At 67.0% G+C, this 12,051-nt stretch overlaps 1 protein-coding gene across 2 annotated transcripts; it reads left to right on the top strand.

Annotated features, from left to right (window-relative positions):
- The first annotated feature begins 1,428 nt into the window (after positions 1 to 1,428).
- TMEM121 (transmembrane protein 121) lies at positions 1,429 to 4,817 on the top strand. Of its 2 annotated transcripts, none has more exons than XM_081829772.1 (2): positions 1,429 to 1,497; positions 3,400 to 4,817. In XM_081829772.1, exon 2 carries the CDS (start codon positions 3,555 to 3,557, stop codon positions 4,509 to 4,511), a length of 957 nt encoding a protein of 318 aa, XP_081685898.1. In that variant the 5' UTR covers positions 1,429 to 1,497; positions 3,400 to 3,554; the 3' UTR covers positions 4,512 to 4,817. The 2 variants fall into 2 exon arrangements, with proteins under 2 accessions (XP_081685898.1, XP_081685899.1); XM_081829773.1 differs by having other exon boundaries at positions 1,436 to 1,501.
- The last annotated feature ends 7,234 nt before the right edge of the window (positions 4,818 to 12,051 follow it).

Genomic DNA, 12,051 nt, shown 5'->3' with positions numbered 1-12,051 from the left:
AGGCAAGAACAGGGTGCTGGGGTGGGGGGGGCACCAAAGCAGCCTTGCAGGTCTGGGGTTAAAGACGGGGTTTTTGAGCATGCCCTTGGGGGATGTGGGAGAGGGCTGAGCGCGAGAAGCTGGGGGGGCAGCCCCTCCCTGAGAGTGGAGGACACAGGGAGGTGCTTCTGGCTCTCTTCCTACTCCACCTGCCCCTCCTCTGCCTCCTGGGCCTGCCAGGTGGATCCGCCCCGGGGGCAGCTGGTGCTGCCCACTGCCCAGGTGGGGCCTGTATGCCTGAGCCCCCTCCCCTCCTCCCTCCATGCTGCACGTGTGGCCTTTCAATGCAGGCCTCTTGTCCCTTGAGGGCTGGGGCTTCTGGAGGCCTCCCTGGGAGAGAGGAACCATGCTGAGGTTTGTGGGGCCCCTCCCTGGGCACAAAGGCAGGGAAATGGCAGCGACGGTGTGAGTGGGTGTGGGGGCTGGTTTCCCAACCAGTCATCCCGAGGGTTCGAGCTTCTCACAGCACCTCAGCTGTGCTGCTCCTGGATGGCCACAGTGGCCAGCTATCCTCACTTCCCACTGGCGCCGAGATGTCCCTGGGGCCCCCCGTGTGGAGGGAGGGTGGCCGGACGGGTCACCTGCACAGACCCAGGAAGCGCTCAGGGCCTCAATGTCAGCAGACCTGGGTGTGAGTCATGCTTCACCCCTGTGCATCAGGGGTCTGCTGGGTGACCCTTCACCTCTCTGACCCTGCATATCCTTCTCTGACGGAGGGAGGGACGGAGGCACGTGGGAGCAGCTCTGGGGAGGGCAGCAGGTGCACTCCCCTCCTCCACCCTAAGGGCGACAGGGTGGGGTTTGGGGGCTCAGGGTGGACAGGCTGGGGTTGGGGGAAAACGTTCCCCAGCATGGCTGAAGAAGACGAGAACCACCCACTGCTCCTGTCTTCCACCCTCAGAAGAAACTCAGGAAGTCTGAAAAAATCCAGGATTCGGGGTGTCTTTGAGATGCGGGGCCCAGAGGCCCACCCCACTTCTCTGTCCCCACAGGCCACTTGCAGAGGGCCAGTGGTCAGCCCAGCCCCACGTCGGGACCAGCTCCGCTGCAGGGAACCGGGTCCTCAGGCTGTTTGTCGAAGGCGAGTGGGGTCACCCTGGTGGGCGGCCTGGGTGGGGCTGCAGTGGGATTTCAGAGTGTGAGCGGGACTGAGGGCCCGCGGGCGAGAGATCCCGGCTGTGGGGTGAAGCAAGGTGCGGAGGCTTCCCAGGGATGGCGCGCGGATCCGGCGGGGTCCAGCTCCCCGGGGCCACGGGTCCCGGGCACCGCCGCGGTGCAGGGCTGTCGCCGTGGCAACGGGCGCTGCGGAGGGCGGTGGCGCGCCGGGACCCCCACCGCGCGGGGCGTGGCCTTGGCGAGGGCGGGGCCTCTGGTGGGGGCCGTGCCGAGGAGCGAGGGGAGCGAGCAGAGCGGAGGGAGCGCGGCCTCGGCCCGGCGCGGAGGCTCCGCGGGCCGGCGGTGGGTAGGCGCGGGGCCGCCGGCGGGAGCGGGGCGAGCGGGGGCCCGGGCGCAGGGGCTGGGACGCGCAGCGGTGCTGCAGGGCGGGCCCCGGCCGGGGGCGCGGGCGCTGCGGGCAGAAGGGCGGAGACGCAGCTTGCCGGGAGCAGCCTCGGTCTGGTCGGGGCTGCCGGCCCCTTCCTGCCTGCCCCCACCAGTGGGCACCGAGGAGGTGGCTAGGGGCGGGGGCGGGCAGGGGGCATGCGGGGGACCGCAGGGCCGGCCAGGACAGCCAAGGCAGGAGGGCCTGGGGCCAGGTCCCCGGGGAGAGGCCGGGAAGGGTGTGCGGGAGGGCTGGTGAGGCCCTGGCTCTGGCTTCCTGGGGCAGGGGCGGGGGCTCCCCCTGCGGGCTCCCGTCGGGATGGGGTCTGTCCTGGCATCCGCAGCCCGGGTGTGACGAGTGGCCAAGAGAGGGAACGAGAACGCCGAGGAGCAGCTGGGGAGGGGTTAGCGGTGCAGTGGCTCTCTGGGTACTTGGCCTGGCAGGAAGGCTGCGGCGGCCCGAGGAGGCCCGGGTGGGAGGGGGCTTCCACCTGGTGGGTGAAGATGAGCTGAGTGTGTGGGTGGGGCGCAGGAGCTCCCGGAACTGTGGAGGTAGCGGCATGGGGCGCTCCCCCCCAAGGTACCTCCCCTCGAGGTGTCCGAACTCACAGTGTGGGGGTCCTGTGTGTGGCTGCAGGGCCCCTGGGAGGCGGGTGCTGGGTGGGGCAGCAGCCTCGTTGAGGTCGGGAATGGAGGTGCCAATCTGGAGGAGGACCTCCTTCCCCGGTCTTGGGGGCAGTGGTGTCACCAGGGCCCCAGGCTGAGCACTCGCTTCACAGTCACGGGTGACATTAAATTTTATGTCCTTGTCTAGACAGGGCAGTAAACAGAGCCCAGGGCCAAGGGTGCTGTGGAAAGGGGAGGCGGGGTGAGGGGGTCTGGCTGGAAGCCCGTGCAAGCGAGTCTGCAAGTGACGGTCAGAGGGTGCGGGCTTGTGGGCCCAGGTGTGGGGGCCCAGTCTGCTGTGGGACACCGACCCGCGCAGTCATGACAGCCTGTGTGCCAAGGCTGTGAGAGGGGCAGGGGGCTGCAGAGCCCAGAGAAGGTCCGGGTGGGGACAGCGGAGGGCGGGCTTCCTGAGATGGCCCCAAAGGTGCAAGGGAGGGACCCCTTCACAGTAACAGGGCAGTGTGGGTGTGCGGGCGCGCAGGCGGGGCGGTGTACCTGGCGGGAGACGCGGCCGGGGCGCGAGCCTCCGTAGGCAAGGGGAGCCCTCGTGGGAACGGGACTGGGAATGGTCCACACGGCCTGGGGAGAGTGGACGGGTGTGTAGGGGGTACTGAGTCGGCCGAGGCAGGGCAGGAGGCTTCTGGGAGAGGATCCGCCGGACTGGGATGATCCTCAGTCCTGGACCAGAAAACATGCCGGGAGCGCGGGCGCCGCGCCGCGCCGGGGATGGGGCCTGGGCCTCCGTGGGCCTCCGGCGCCCCCCGAGCGCGCAGACAGGAGGCCGCGGGCCCGCCTCCCCGCCCAGCAAGGCGCCCGGCGGGGAGAGGACGCCGGAGGGCCGGCGGCGTGGGCCCAGCAGGGACAAACCACCGGGGCCCGGGGACGCGCGCAGCGGGGAGAAACCACTTCCGTTCCGTTTCCTTCCTGGCGGCGGCGGGAACCAGGTCTCGGGTCTCAGGTGGGGCTGCAGCGCCCCCTGGGGGCCCTGCTCCCGGCTCCCCGTCCCCCGCGCGCTCCGGCGCGGGCGCGCCACAGAGGCCCCGGGCGCCCGGCGCGCGCACAGCGCCCCGCGCAGGAAGCACGTCGCGGGGGCCGAGGAGGGCGGAGGCTGCCCCCGCACTGCGCCCTTACTGTCCCCTCTGCTCTCCCCAGGTTCCGAGCTCGCCAGCCTGCAGCGGTGGCGCCCTCAGAGCGGCTGGACAGGCCCCGTCGCGCCATGCCCGCGGGCTGAGCGCTGCCGCCGCAGGGCCTCGTCCCGCCTCGCGTGGGGGCCGGGCGCGCCCAGGCCGGGGCCCCGGCGGCCGACCATGGTGCTGCCGCCCCCGGACCGGCGCCACGTGTGCCTGACCACGCTGGTGATCATGGGCAGCATGGCGGTCATGGACGCGTACCTGGTGGAGCAGAACCAGGGCCCGCGCAAGATCGGCGTGTGCATCATCGTGCTGGTGGGCGACGTGTGCTTCCTGCTGGTGCTGCGCTACGTGGCCGTGTGGGTGGGCGCCGAGGTGCGCACGGCCAAACGCGGCTACGCCATGATCCTCTGGTTCCTGTACATCTTCGTGCTGGAGATCAAGCTCTACTTCATCTTCCAGAACTACAAGGCGGCGCGGCGGGGCGCGGCCGACCCGGTGGCGCGCAAGGCGCTGACGCTGCTGCTGTCGGTGTGCGTGCCCGGCCTCTTCCTGCTGCTCGTGGCGCTCGACCGCATGGAGTACGTGCGCACGTTCCGCAAGCGCGAGGACCTGCGCGGCCGCCTCTTCTGGGTGGCGCTGGACCTGCTGGACCTGCTGGACATGCAGGCCAACCTGTGGGAGCCGCCGCGCACCGGGCTGCCGCTCTGGGCCGAGGGCCTCACCTTCTTCTACTGCTACATGCTGCTGCTGGTGCTGCCGTGCGTGGCGCTCAGCGAGGTCAGCATGCAGGGCGAGCACATCGCGCCGCAGAAGATGATGCTCTACCCCGTGCTCAGCCTCGCCACCGTCAACGTGGTGGCCGTGCTGGCGCGGGCCGCCAACATGGCGCTCTTCCGCGACAGCCGCGTCTCGGCCATCTTCGTGGGCAAGAACGTGGTGGCGCTGGCCACCAAGGCCTGCACGTTCCTCGAGTACCGCCGCCAGGTGCGCGACTTCCCGCCGCCCGCGCTCGCGCTGGAGCTGCAGCCGCCGCCCCCGCCGCGCAACTCCGTGCCGCCGCCCCCGCCGCTGCACGGCCCGCCCGGCCGCCCCCGCGGGCCCTCGCCCCCGCGCGACGCCCTGGGCACGTGACCGGGCCCGCGCGGCCTGCCTGCGATGGCGGGGGCGGGCTCCCCACGGGGCCGGGGGCCGCGGCCGCTTCTTCGTCTCAGGAATCCGTCGGACCGCGGACTCGCAGCCCCGCTTCCCTGGCGCGTGGGCCGCTGTGGGCTCGGCCTGGGCGCGCCGCTCCTGTGGGGGCCTGGGGCGGGAGGGAGGATGGAGCGGGCGGAGGTCTGGTCCCTTGGGGGTCCCTCGGTGGGGGCCTCTGGCCCAGAGTTTGGGGCCGAGGAGGCCTCTGTCATTTTAAAGACTCGTGTTTACAGTTTTGTATCCAAAGCCGCCGTGCCCTGCCTGCGTGTTTCCTGAGTCCTGTTTCTGGCAGCTGGACCGGGTGGGAGGAGGGGGTGGGAGGGGGCGGTGGCGAGGGGTCTGGGCCAGCTCCTGGGTGCCGGACCATTGCCGCGCTGTCACAGAGACCCTGACCCCCGAACCTCCCCGTCCCCACCCGCAGAGGTGCCAGAACCCCGACTCTGCGCTTCCTGGGACACCTCAACCACGTGCTCGCCTCCGCACCTGAGGCCCAGAAGTGACCCTGAGCCCCTGGCTCTCTGCGCAGCGCCAGGGGTGGGAGGAGGGCTGGGGGGGGCAGGGTGTGAGACCAGGTCTGGGCTTTGCTCCCAGGTGGACGTTTAGGCTGAGGCCGGGAGCTTGGAGCCTGGCCCCGCCTCACCTGGGCCCTCGGGGACAGACACCCATGGAGCCCAAGCCGCTTGGGGCCTGGTGGGGCAGAGAGGACGCTTGAGGCTGCCTGACCTGTCACTGAGAGCACGGGACACCAGGGGCAGATGGCTTCTCTCCTGGCCTTTGCCTGGCGCCATGCCCTCGTGATGTGGCGCTGGGCACCCACCCAGCCAAGGACGGTCTCGATAGCATTTGGGGAGGGGGCCCTTTGCCTCAGGCCTTAGGAGGCTGTTGAGGTGGCTGTCTGAGGACACCTTACAAGATTCCTGGCTGATGGCGCCGGGCGGCCCCCATTGTGGAGCCCTGTGGTGGGCCAGGCCTGCGCTCATGCTTTCACCTGCCCTGCTGGGGGACAAGGCCCACCGTCCCCGTTGCCTGTGTCTAGAACCAACAGCTCCCGGAAGGGCTCAGAGCTGTGGGTGCAGAGCAGGGTCGTGACTGAGCCCCCTTCCTAACGACCGCTGCTCAGGGCGCGGCTGGCTGGTCACTGGGCCCCCGCTCCCCTCTCTCTGCTCTCCCCCAGCTTGCGGTTGCCTGGGGTCTGGTTTTGGGAGTTGTGTGTTTCCCAGCCAGGGGCCCAGGGGACCAGTGTCCTCAGACGCCCAGGGACTACTCACGGCTACAGCCCTGCTCTTATCTTCCGGCACGGCCACTCGGCTCCCCCTCTGACCACAAGCTTGGCAGTGTCTCTCTAAGCCTGGGGAGCCCAGGTGGGGGCGGGGGTGCTCTCTCCTGGGTTGGCAGGTCGGTGGGGGAGGAGGAGCAGAGGGGGCGCTGGTGGGGAGCTGTCCTGGAAAGAGCACAGGTGAGACGTGGAGAGCGTGAGGGGCTGCAAGGGGTCCAGCCTCCTAGTGGGGCAGAGTGTGGGTGCAGGCTTGGGAGTGTGTGGTCTGGGGTGGGGGCAGTGGGTGAGGTTCAATGTTGCCCATCCTGTCTCCCCCGACCCCGGTCTCTGTGGGGTATATCCTTGGTGAGTCCTGTGGAAACAGGGATGCTGTGAGGGGTGCGTGGGAGAGGGGGGCTGACAGGCTCTGGGTTCCTGCGACCCTCTCCCCATGGCCTGTTTTGACCCTTACCTTGGAAGCCTGTTCTCAGAGGAACCCCTGCTGGCCCTCGGGTTGGGGAACATTTCGTGGGCTCAGCTTTGCCATGAGGCCCCGCGTCCGGGGTCAGAGGTGGGAACTGGTCAGACTTCCAAGTAAACCCTCAGCATTGGTCACGGTCTCCCATCTCTGCTCCATTGGCCTCCCCAGGCCATTTAGTGCGGAGGACTCGGGCCCCCCCTGTCCTGACTTGGTTTAGTGGCCCATGTGCCCTCCCGATGGTCTCTGAGGGCATCTGGACAGATGTGGGGGATGCGAGGGAGGGACCCCTCCCTGCAGCGAGGCCTGTGGCCGGCGTCCACTGTTTTCACGGGGGAGCTGGGCTCTGGCTGCAGCAGGACCGGGAACCTGGGGCGTCTGGCAGGCATGTGGCCTGAGGGGTCTGTTCTCTGGGGTCTGCCTTGGCAACAAGACGCGGACCTGGCTGCGTTCCAGCCCGCCCTTCTCTGGCTTCCCGAGGCCTGTGGTGGCCAGACGTGGCAGAGAAGCCAGCCACTGGTCCCTTGTCCCTCGTTATCCCGCTGGTGAGCTCCCATGTCCTGATGCAGTGTCTGCTGGGGCTGGCCCCGTGCAGGCCCTGGTGCTGAGTCCAGGCAGAGACCGTCCCTGTGCAGGTGGGGGTGGACTTGTGGGGTGGCCAGACCCTGTGCGAGGCTCCTGCAGGGAGGGGTTGGGTCTGGGAAGAGCGGGGAGGCCTTTGTCAGACGGTTGGTGGAGGGGCTGTGGTGAGGGTGGTGGGGACTGGGCCAGCAGGGCAGGGGCTGAGAGGTGGGCCGGGGCACATGGGGTGGACTGAGATGCCCATGGGCCACCTGGGAGGCCAATGGTGATAGACCTGCACCCATAGATTCCGGGTGGCAGTGGGCTGGCCAGCTGAGGCGTGAGTGGGAAGGAGAGTGAGGAGGGTGTGGCCAGCTCCTCGGGGAGGGGCAGCAGGGGGGCAGAGGGGAGGACCTGGGCAGCGGGGTCCAGAGAAGGGGTGTTTCCGGGAGCAGGGTGCAGCCTGCCTGTCTCCGGGGCCAGGTCAGATGCCATGTCCTTCCCCCATCCTCTACCAACAAGAGAGTCCATGGAGTGTCCTAGGAGAAAACCCCAATATGATAACAGCTGGACTGCGATCCGTGCCTGTGCATTGGACTGGGGTGTGCCCTCCTCCCGACGTGGGCTGTCCTGGCCAGAGAGGCCCGGGGATCTGGCCCCACCAGGATCTGAGGTGCCGTCCTGAGCCCACTGGATGAGTCGTGTCTGGACACTGAGGTCCCCAGCGGGCCTCGCTGCTCACCGTGGAGCTCCAGCCCTAGCTCTGCGGGACCCTGGGACGTCAGGACCACCGGTCCTGCTCTGAGAAGGCCCCAGCCCCATAACCTCCGACAGAGAGCTCGGCCGTAGCTTGCTTCAGGTGGGACGGTCAGACTGTGGCCTTGAGGACATTTGTCGCCTTGCTCAGACTTTGAGGCAAGCCCTCCCAGGGTGGCTTCAGCAGGTCGGCCACGTCAGGCAGGACCAGGCTCTGTGAGCGTGTACTTCCGTCTTGGAGGGCTGGCGATGTCTCCCTGGGTGGTCCCAAGGGTCCACACAGCACTGTGCTCACATCAGCTCCAGAGCAGCGTCCAAGTGCAGGAAGAAGAGGGTTGAGGCCCCTCCTGTTGGTAGGAAAATCTTTCTCTGAAGTCCCCAGCGTGGGTCCCCTCGGGCCCCACGGTCCAGGTCTGGCTCCTGTGACGGCCCCTCTCCTGACAGCTGGCCGTGGGGCCTGGGGGGCTGTGACCTCGTGACCTGTTGGGTCTGGGGTTTGATGGCACACCGGGTCCGAGACTCGGGACCTTGTTATGGTGCAGCAGGAGCTCCAGCTGGTCCCTCTGCCCAGGGGCCCGTGGGGGGAAGGGGAGGGCCCGGCGGATGCGCCGCACACCGCCGATGTGGTTGTCACGGAGGCGTCCGAGGTGGGCCCAGCTCCCCTGCAGACCTCTGACCGGGTCGAAGCCGTACTCATCCCCAGTTCCGGTGCTGAGACTTTCTGCATTATGCCACCCCACATCCAAGTCCCCATGTGGAGAAATATGCAGGGAAGCCCCAAAGGGCCACTCACTCTCCGGGGTCTGCACCATCATGCTAATCACGCCCCTTCCCAAGTGCTCCCGACAGCAAGACTCGAGCTGCCGCTGAGCCTCTGGGAGGTTCTGGGGTGTCCCTGGCCGGAGCCCCGCCCCCGGTGCCCCTGTCCTCCCCCTGGGCCAGGGGCGGGGCAGACCCACCTTCACCTGCCTGTGGGGCACATCACAGCGCAGACGCAGGCCGGTCACTCGAAAAGACAAAACACGTGAATTCTGACCCTTCATCTTCCATCCAAAGCACATTCACACTTACTGTAGCAAAATGGCCTCATAATAATGGAACACAATTTGGCAAAATCGAACCCGCTCACTGAGGTGCTAAGTCCTCACTCCATCAGGTTCATTCTGTGCGGCCGGGTGCTCGAGCTGCACTCACTGATGGCGCGGACAGCCCTGTCCAGTTCAGGGTGGCCGCCGTGTCTGCTCCCCGGGGTGGGAGAGGCCGGTTGGCTGGTGGCCCCAGGCCGAGGGGGGAGGGACAGAGCAGCCACGCCTGGAAAGGTAACTGCGTGGAACCAGCGAGACTAAGAAGAAACAGCCTGAGGGGTCCAGCCTGGGGTGGGGGCTCTGGTGCGGCAAGAGCCGCGTTCAGAAGGATCCTTCCCGGGGGCGGCTGCAGGGAGCGCTGTGCGGGCTCCGAGAGCGGAGGGGCAGGGGCTCCGGAGGTGGGTGGTCAGTCAGCGTCCTGCAGGGAAACCGCCCCTGGGACAGATGGACACACAGAGGTGTGAGGAGACCTGGCGTCTGGGAAGTCCCACCGTCTGAGTCTGCAGGTGGGGCCCAAAGGAGACCGTGGTGCAGCTCAGTCCAAGCCCGGAGGTCTGGGGACCGGAGCGCCAGTGTCTGCCCCAGCTCCGGCACGGAGTCCTCTCTTCCCGGAGCCTTCTCATCCTTCCGGGCGCCGGGGAGGGCCGCCTGCCTCACTTTGTCCACTGACGTGGGGCCCATCTCTTCCGGAGACGCCCGCGCAGACACCCTGAAGTGACGTCTGATACGCCGTCCTTACATGCCGTGGCCCTGACACGTACAAGGAAGCTGCACAGCTGTGGAGGGAGGGCCGTGGGGTTGGCAGCCCACGCGCGGGAGGCACAGCAGAGGGCGGGCTGGGTGCTGGAGGGGAGGTTGGCCGGGGTGGTGCCCTCTGGGCTGCGAGCCGGGCATTGCCATGGATGCCCTGGGGTCGCCCCTGTGTCTCTCCTCAGCCCAGCGGTCAGTGTGGGACCGACTGCATCCTCTCTGATGCTCGCGGCTCGGTCTGTCAGTCGCTGGGGAAGGCGCTAGCGTCCCACTGACCGTGGCCTCGTCCGTGTCCCCGGGATGATGGCCGCTCGGTGACGTGGACATTCACGCCCCCCTTGCATGTGAGTCTGGCAGGCCGTCCAGGCTGGGTGTCCACCCCAGCCTGTCAAGGACACGCTCCTCTGTGTGAGGCCTGCTCCCACGGTTCACCTTAAGTGGGATGCTGGTGGGATGTCTGCATGGCTCTCGCCCCGCCATCCTGATCCTGGACACGTGGGCGCATCGAGCTGCGGGGCGCCCAGGTGTCCAGGTGACATTCTGCTTCTGCGTGTGTGTGTGGGGTGCGCTTACGGGTCTCCAAGAGAGCAGCGCCTCGGAATTTGACTACAGTTTTTAGTTTTTTTCCCTCCAAAACCTTTGCCCTCATTTACGTTCTCGGCGGGAGAGTCTGGGGGCTCCAGAAGCTCCGTCCCCCTCACCCGGCCTTGAGGGTTCCCGGGGATGAGCATCTTCTGCCTCTGCAGACATCCCCCCATGAGACTTGATAATAACCACATGGAGCGAGCCTCATTCACCCCGAGGCCGGGAGCTTCCTTCCCTACAGACAGAATCCATACGCATCCTCGCGAGCCGGGTTTGGTTCCAGTTGCTTTGGCTTCGTGGAAGGGGTGTCGTGCTCTGTGTCCTTCTGTGACTCATCTCTTCGGTCTGCATTTTACGAAGGTGCAACCGTGTTGCCTGGGTCTGGGTTAATTCCACGGTGTGCACGTTCCCCTCTCACGCGCTCTGTCCCCGTGGCCGGGCCATGGTTCTGCCCGGGGTTCTGCCGGCGTGAGCAGCGCTGGGCACCGCGCTGGAGCGCAGCCCTCCTACCGGGCGGGCTTTCTTGGCTGCGCACATTCAGCAGTCGACCAGGCAGGGCGCAGGTAAGGGGATGTTACCCGTCACGAGGCGATGCCACGTGGCTTTCCAAGAGCGCTGCGTCTTCGTGGGGAATTTGCCACGTTCTTGATGCGCCGACTGTGTGCGGCTCTGCTTCTCTCTGCTGTGGGGCCTGGCGCAGTGACGTCTCTGCGCCGGGAATCGAGAGCGCGAGTGATGCACACACTCAAGCCTTTACACTCCACCGGGAGTCTCAAAAAACAAACTTTCAACCTTTCATTACATCGAAAAAGAATATCGTGCGTGAAACGATAAACGCATTGAGCGACGGACAGAGCGTAAGTCCGCACACGGGAACACTTGCTTCCGCCAAGCCTCGGCAGGGAGCCCACAGTCTCTCCCCAGAATTTGCTGCCGCCAGATTTTACCCAGGAAGGTCGCACTGGACAGTCACCGAGGCCGTGAAAGAAAGCCCACGGTGACGGGAGCCTCGATTCGGCGAGACGGGGTGCAAGTGAACACTGGCCGTGAATCAAGTCCTCAGCGTACAATCGATGAGGCTGAGAACCGTTAGTATTTTAATGAATGCGGCTGCCAACGGAGGGCGTGGGGAGTGGTGTGAGGGCAGTGTGGAGAGAGCGGAGACGCCCCGGGTTTGTGAGCCGCACACGGACCTGTGTGTTCCCCAGACCCGGTATGACGCACCTGAGGGCCTGCCCCCGGTCGGCGCTGGGCGCTGAGGTGGTGCTGATTGTCCCTCCCTGGGAGGTGAGGCTCTGGGCCTGGGAGAGACAGGTCTTGGGCAGGTGGGTGGACAGCGCCATGCAAGGGAGAGAAGGGGCAGCCTCCCTACCAGGGGATGCTTTGTTGGGGCTTGACCAGGGGCAGGTTTGGCTGGGGGACGGGGCGGGGGGGACCTTTTCCTGCCCACAAAGCCCACCAGCCCAGAGCCCCAGCCTGCGGGCAGAACGTGCAATGGCGAGGGCTGGCCACAAGGGGGCTCCCGAGCCGCATCTCAGCCGTGTGGGCCCGGGGGTCACAGGTGCACCTGTCAGTGAGACCTTGATTCTGGTCTGGTCGAGCTGGGGGATGGTCGCCGGACCCCCGTCGGCTGCCCTGTTGCAGCGAGGACCTGGCCAATGGGCTGAGGACAGAGGTGGCGTGTGTGGCACATCTGGGCTGATGTGTAAGCCGTCGGCCGATTGTAGTGACTGCAAAGCTGCGAGTTTGGGGGTCCACTGAGGAAGGGTGACCTCCTCCTCCTGGGTCCCCGAATGGCCATGTGGGGCTGATCCTGCAGACCCATCCCAGACGTGGAGTGAGGGCAAGAATACACCTTTGTTGCTTCTGCCTCTGTGTGCACAGTGTGTCTGTGTGTAACCGTGTGAGACTGTGTGTGTCTGTGGACCGTGTGTAACCGTGTGAGCCCGTGTGTGTCTGTGGACCGTGTGTAACTGTGAGTCTGTGTGTGTCTGTGGACCGTGTGTAACC

The sequence above is a fragment of the Leptonychotes weddellii genome, chromosome 9 (assembly GCF_054177405.1).
Source record: "Leptonychotes weddellii isolate Sample4059 chromosome 9, ASM5417740v2, whole genome shotgun sequence".
Taxonomy (NCBI): Eukaryota; Metazoa; Chordata; class Mammalia; order Carnivora; family Phocidae; genus Leptonychotes; species Leptonychotes weddellii.
This window is presented reverse-complemented; position numbering and strand designations above follow the sequence as displayed.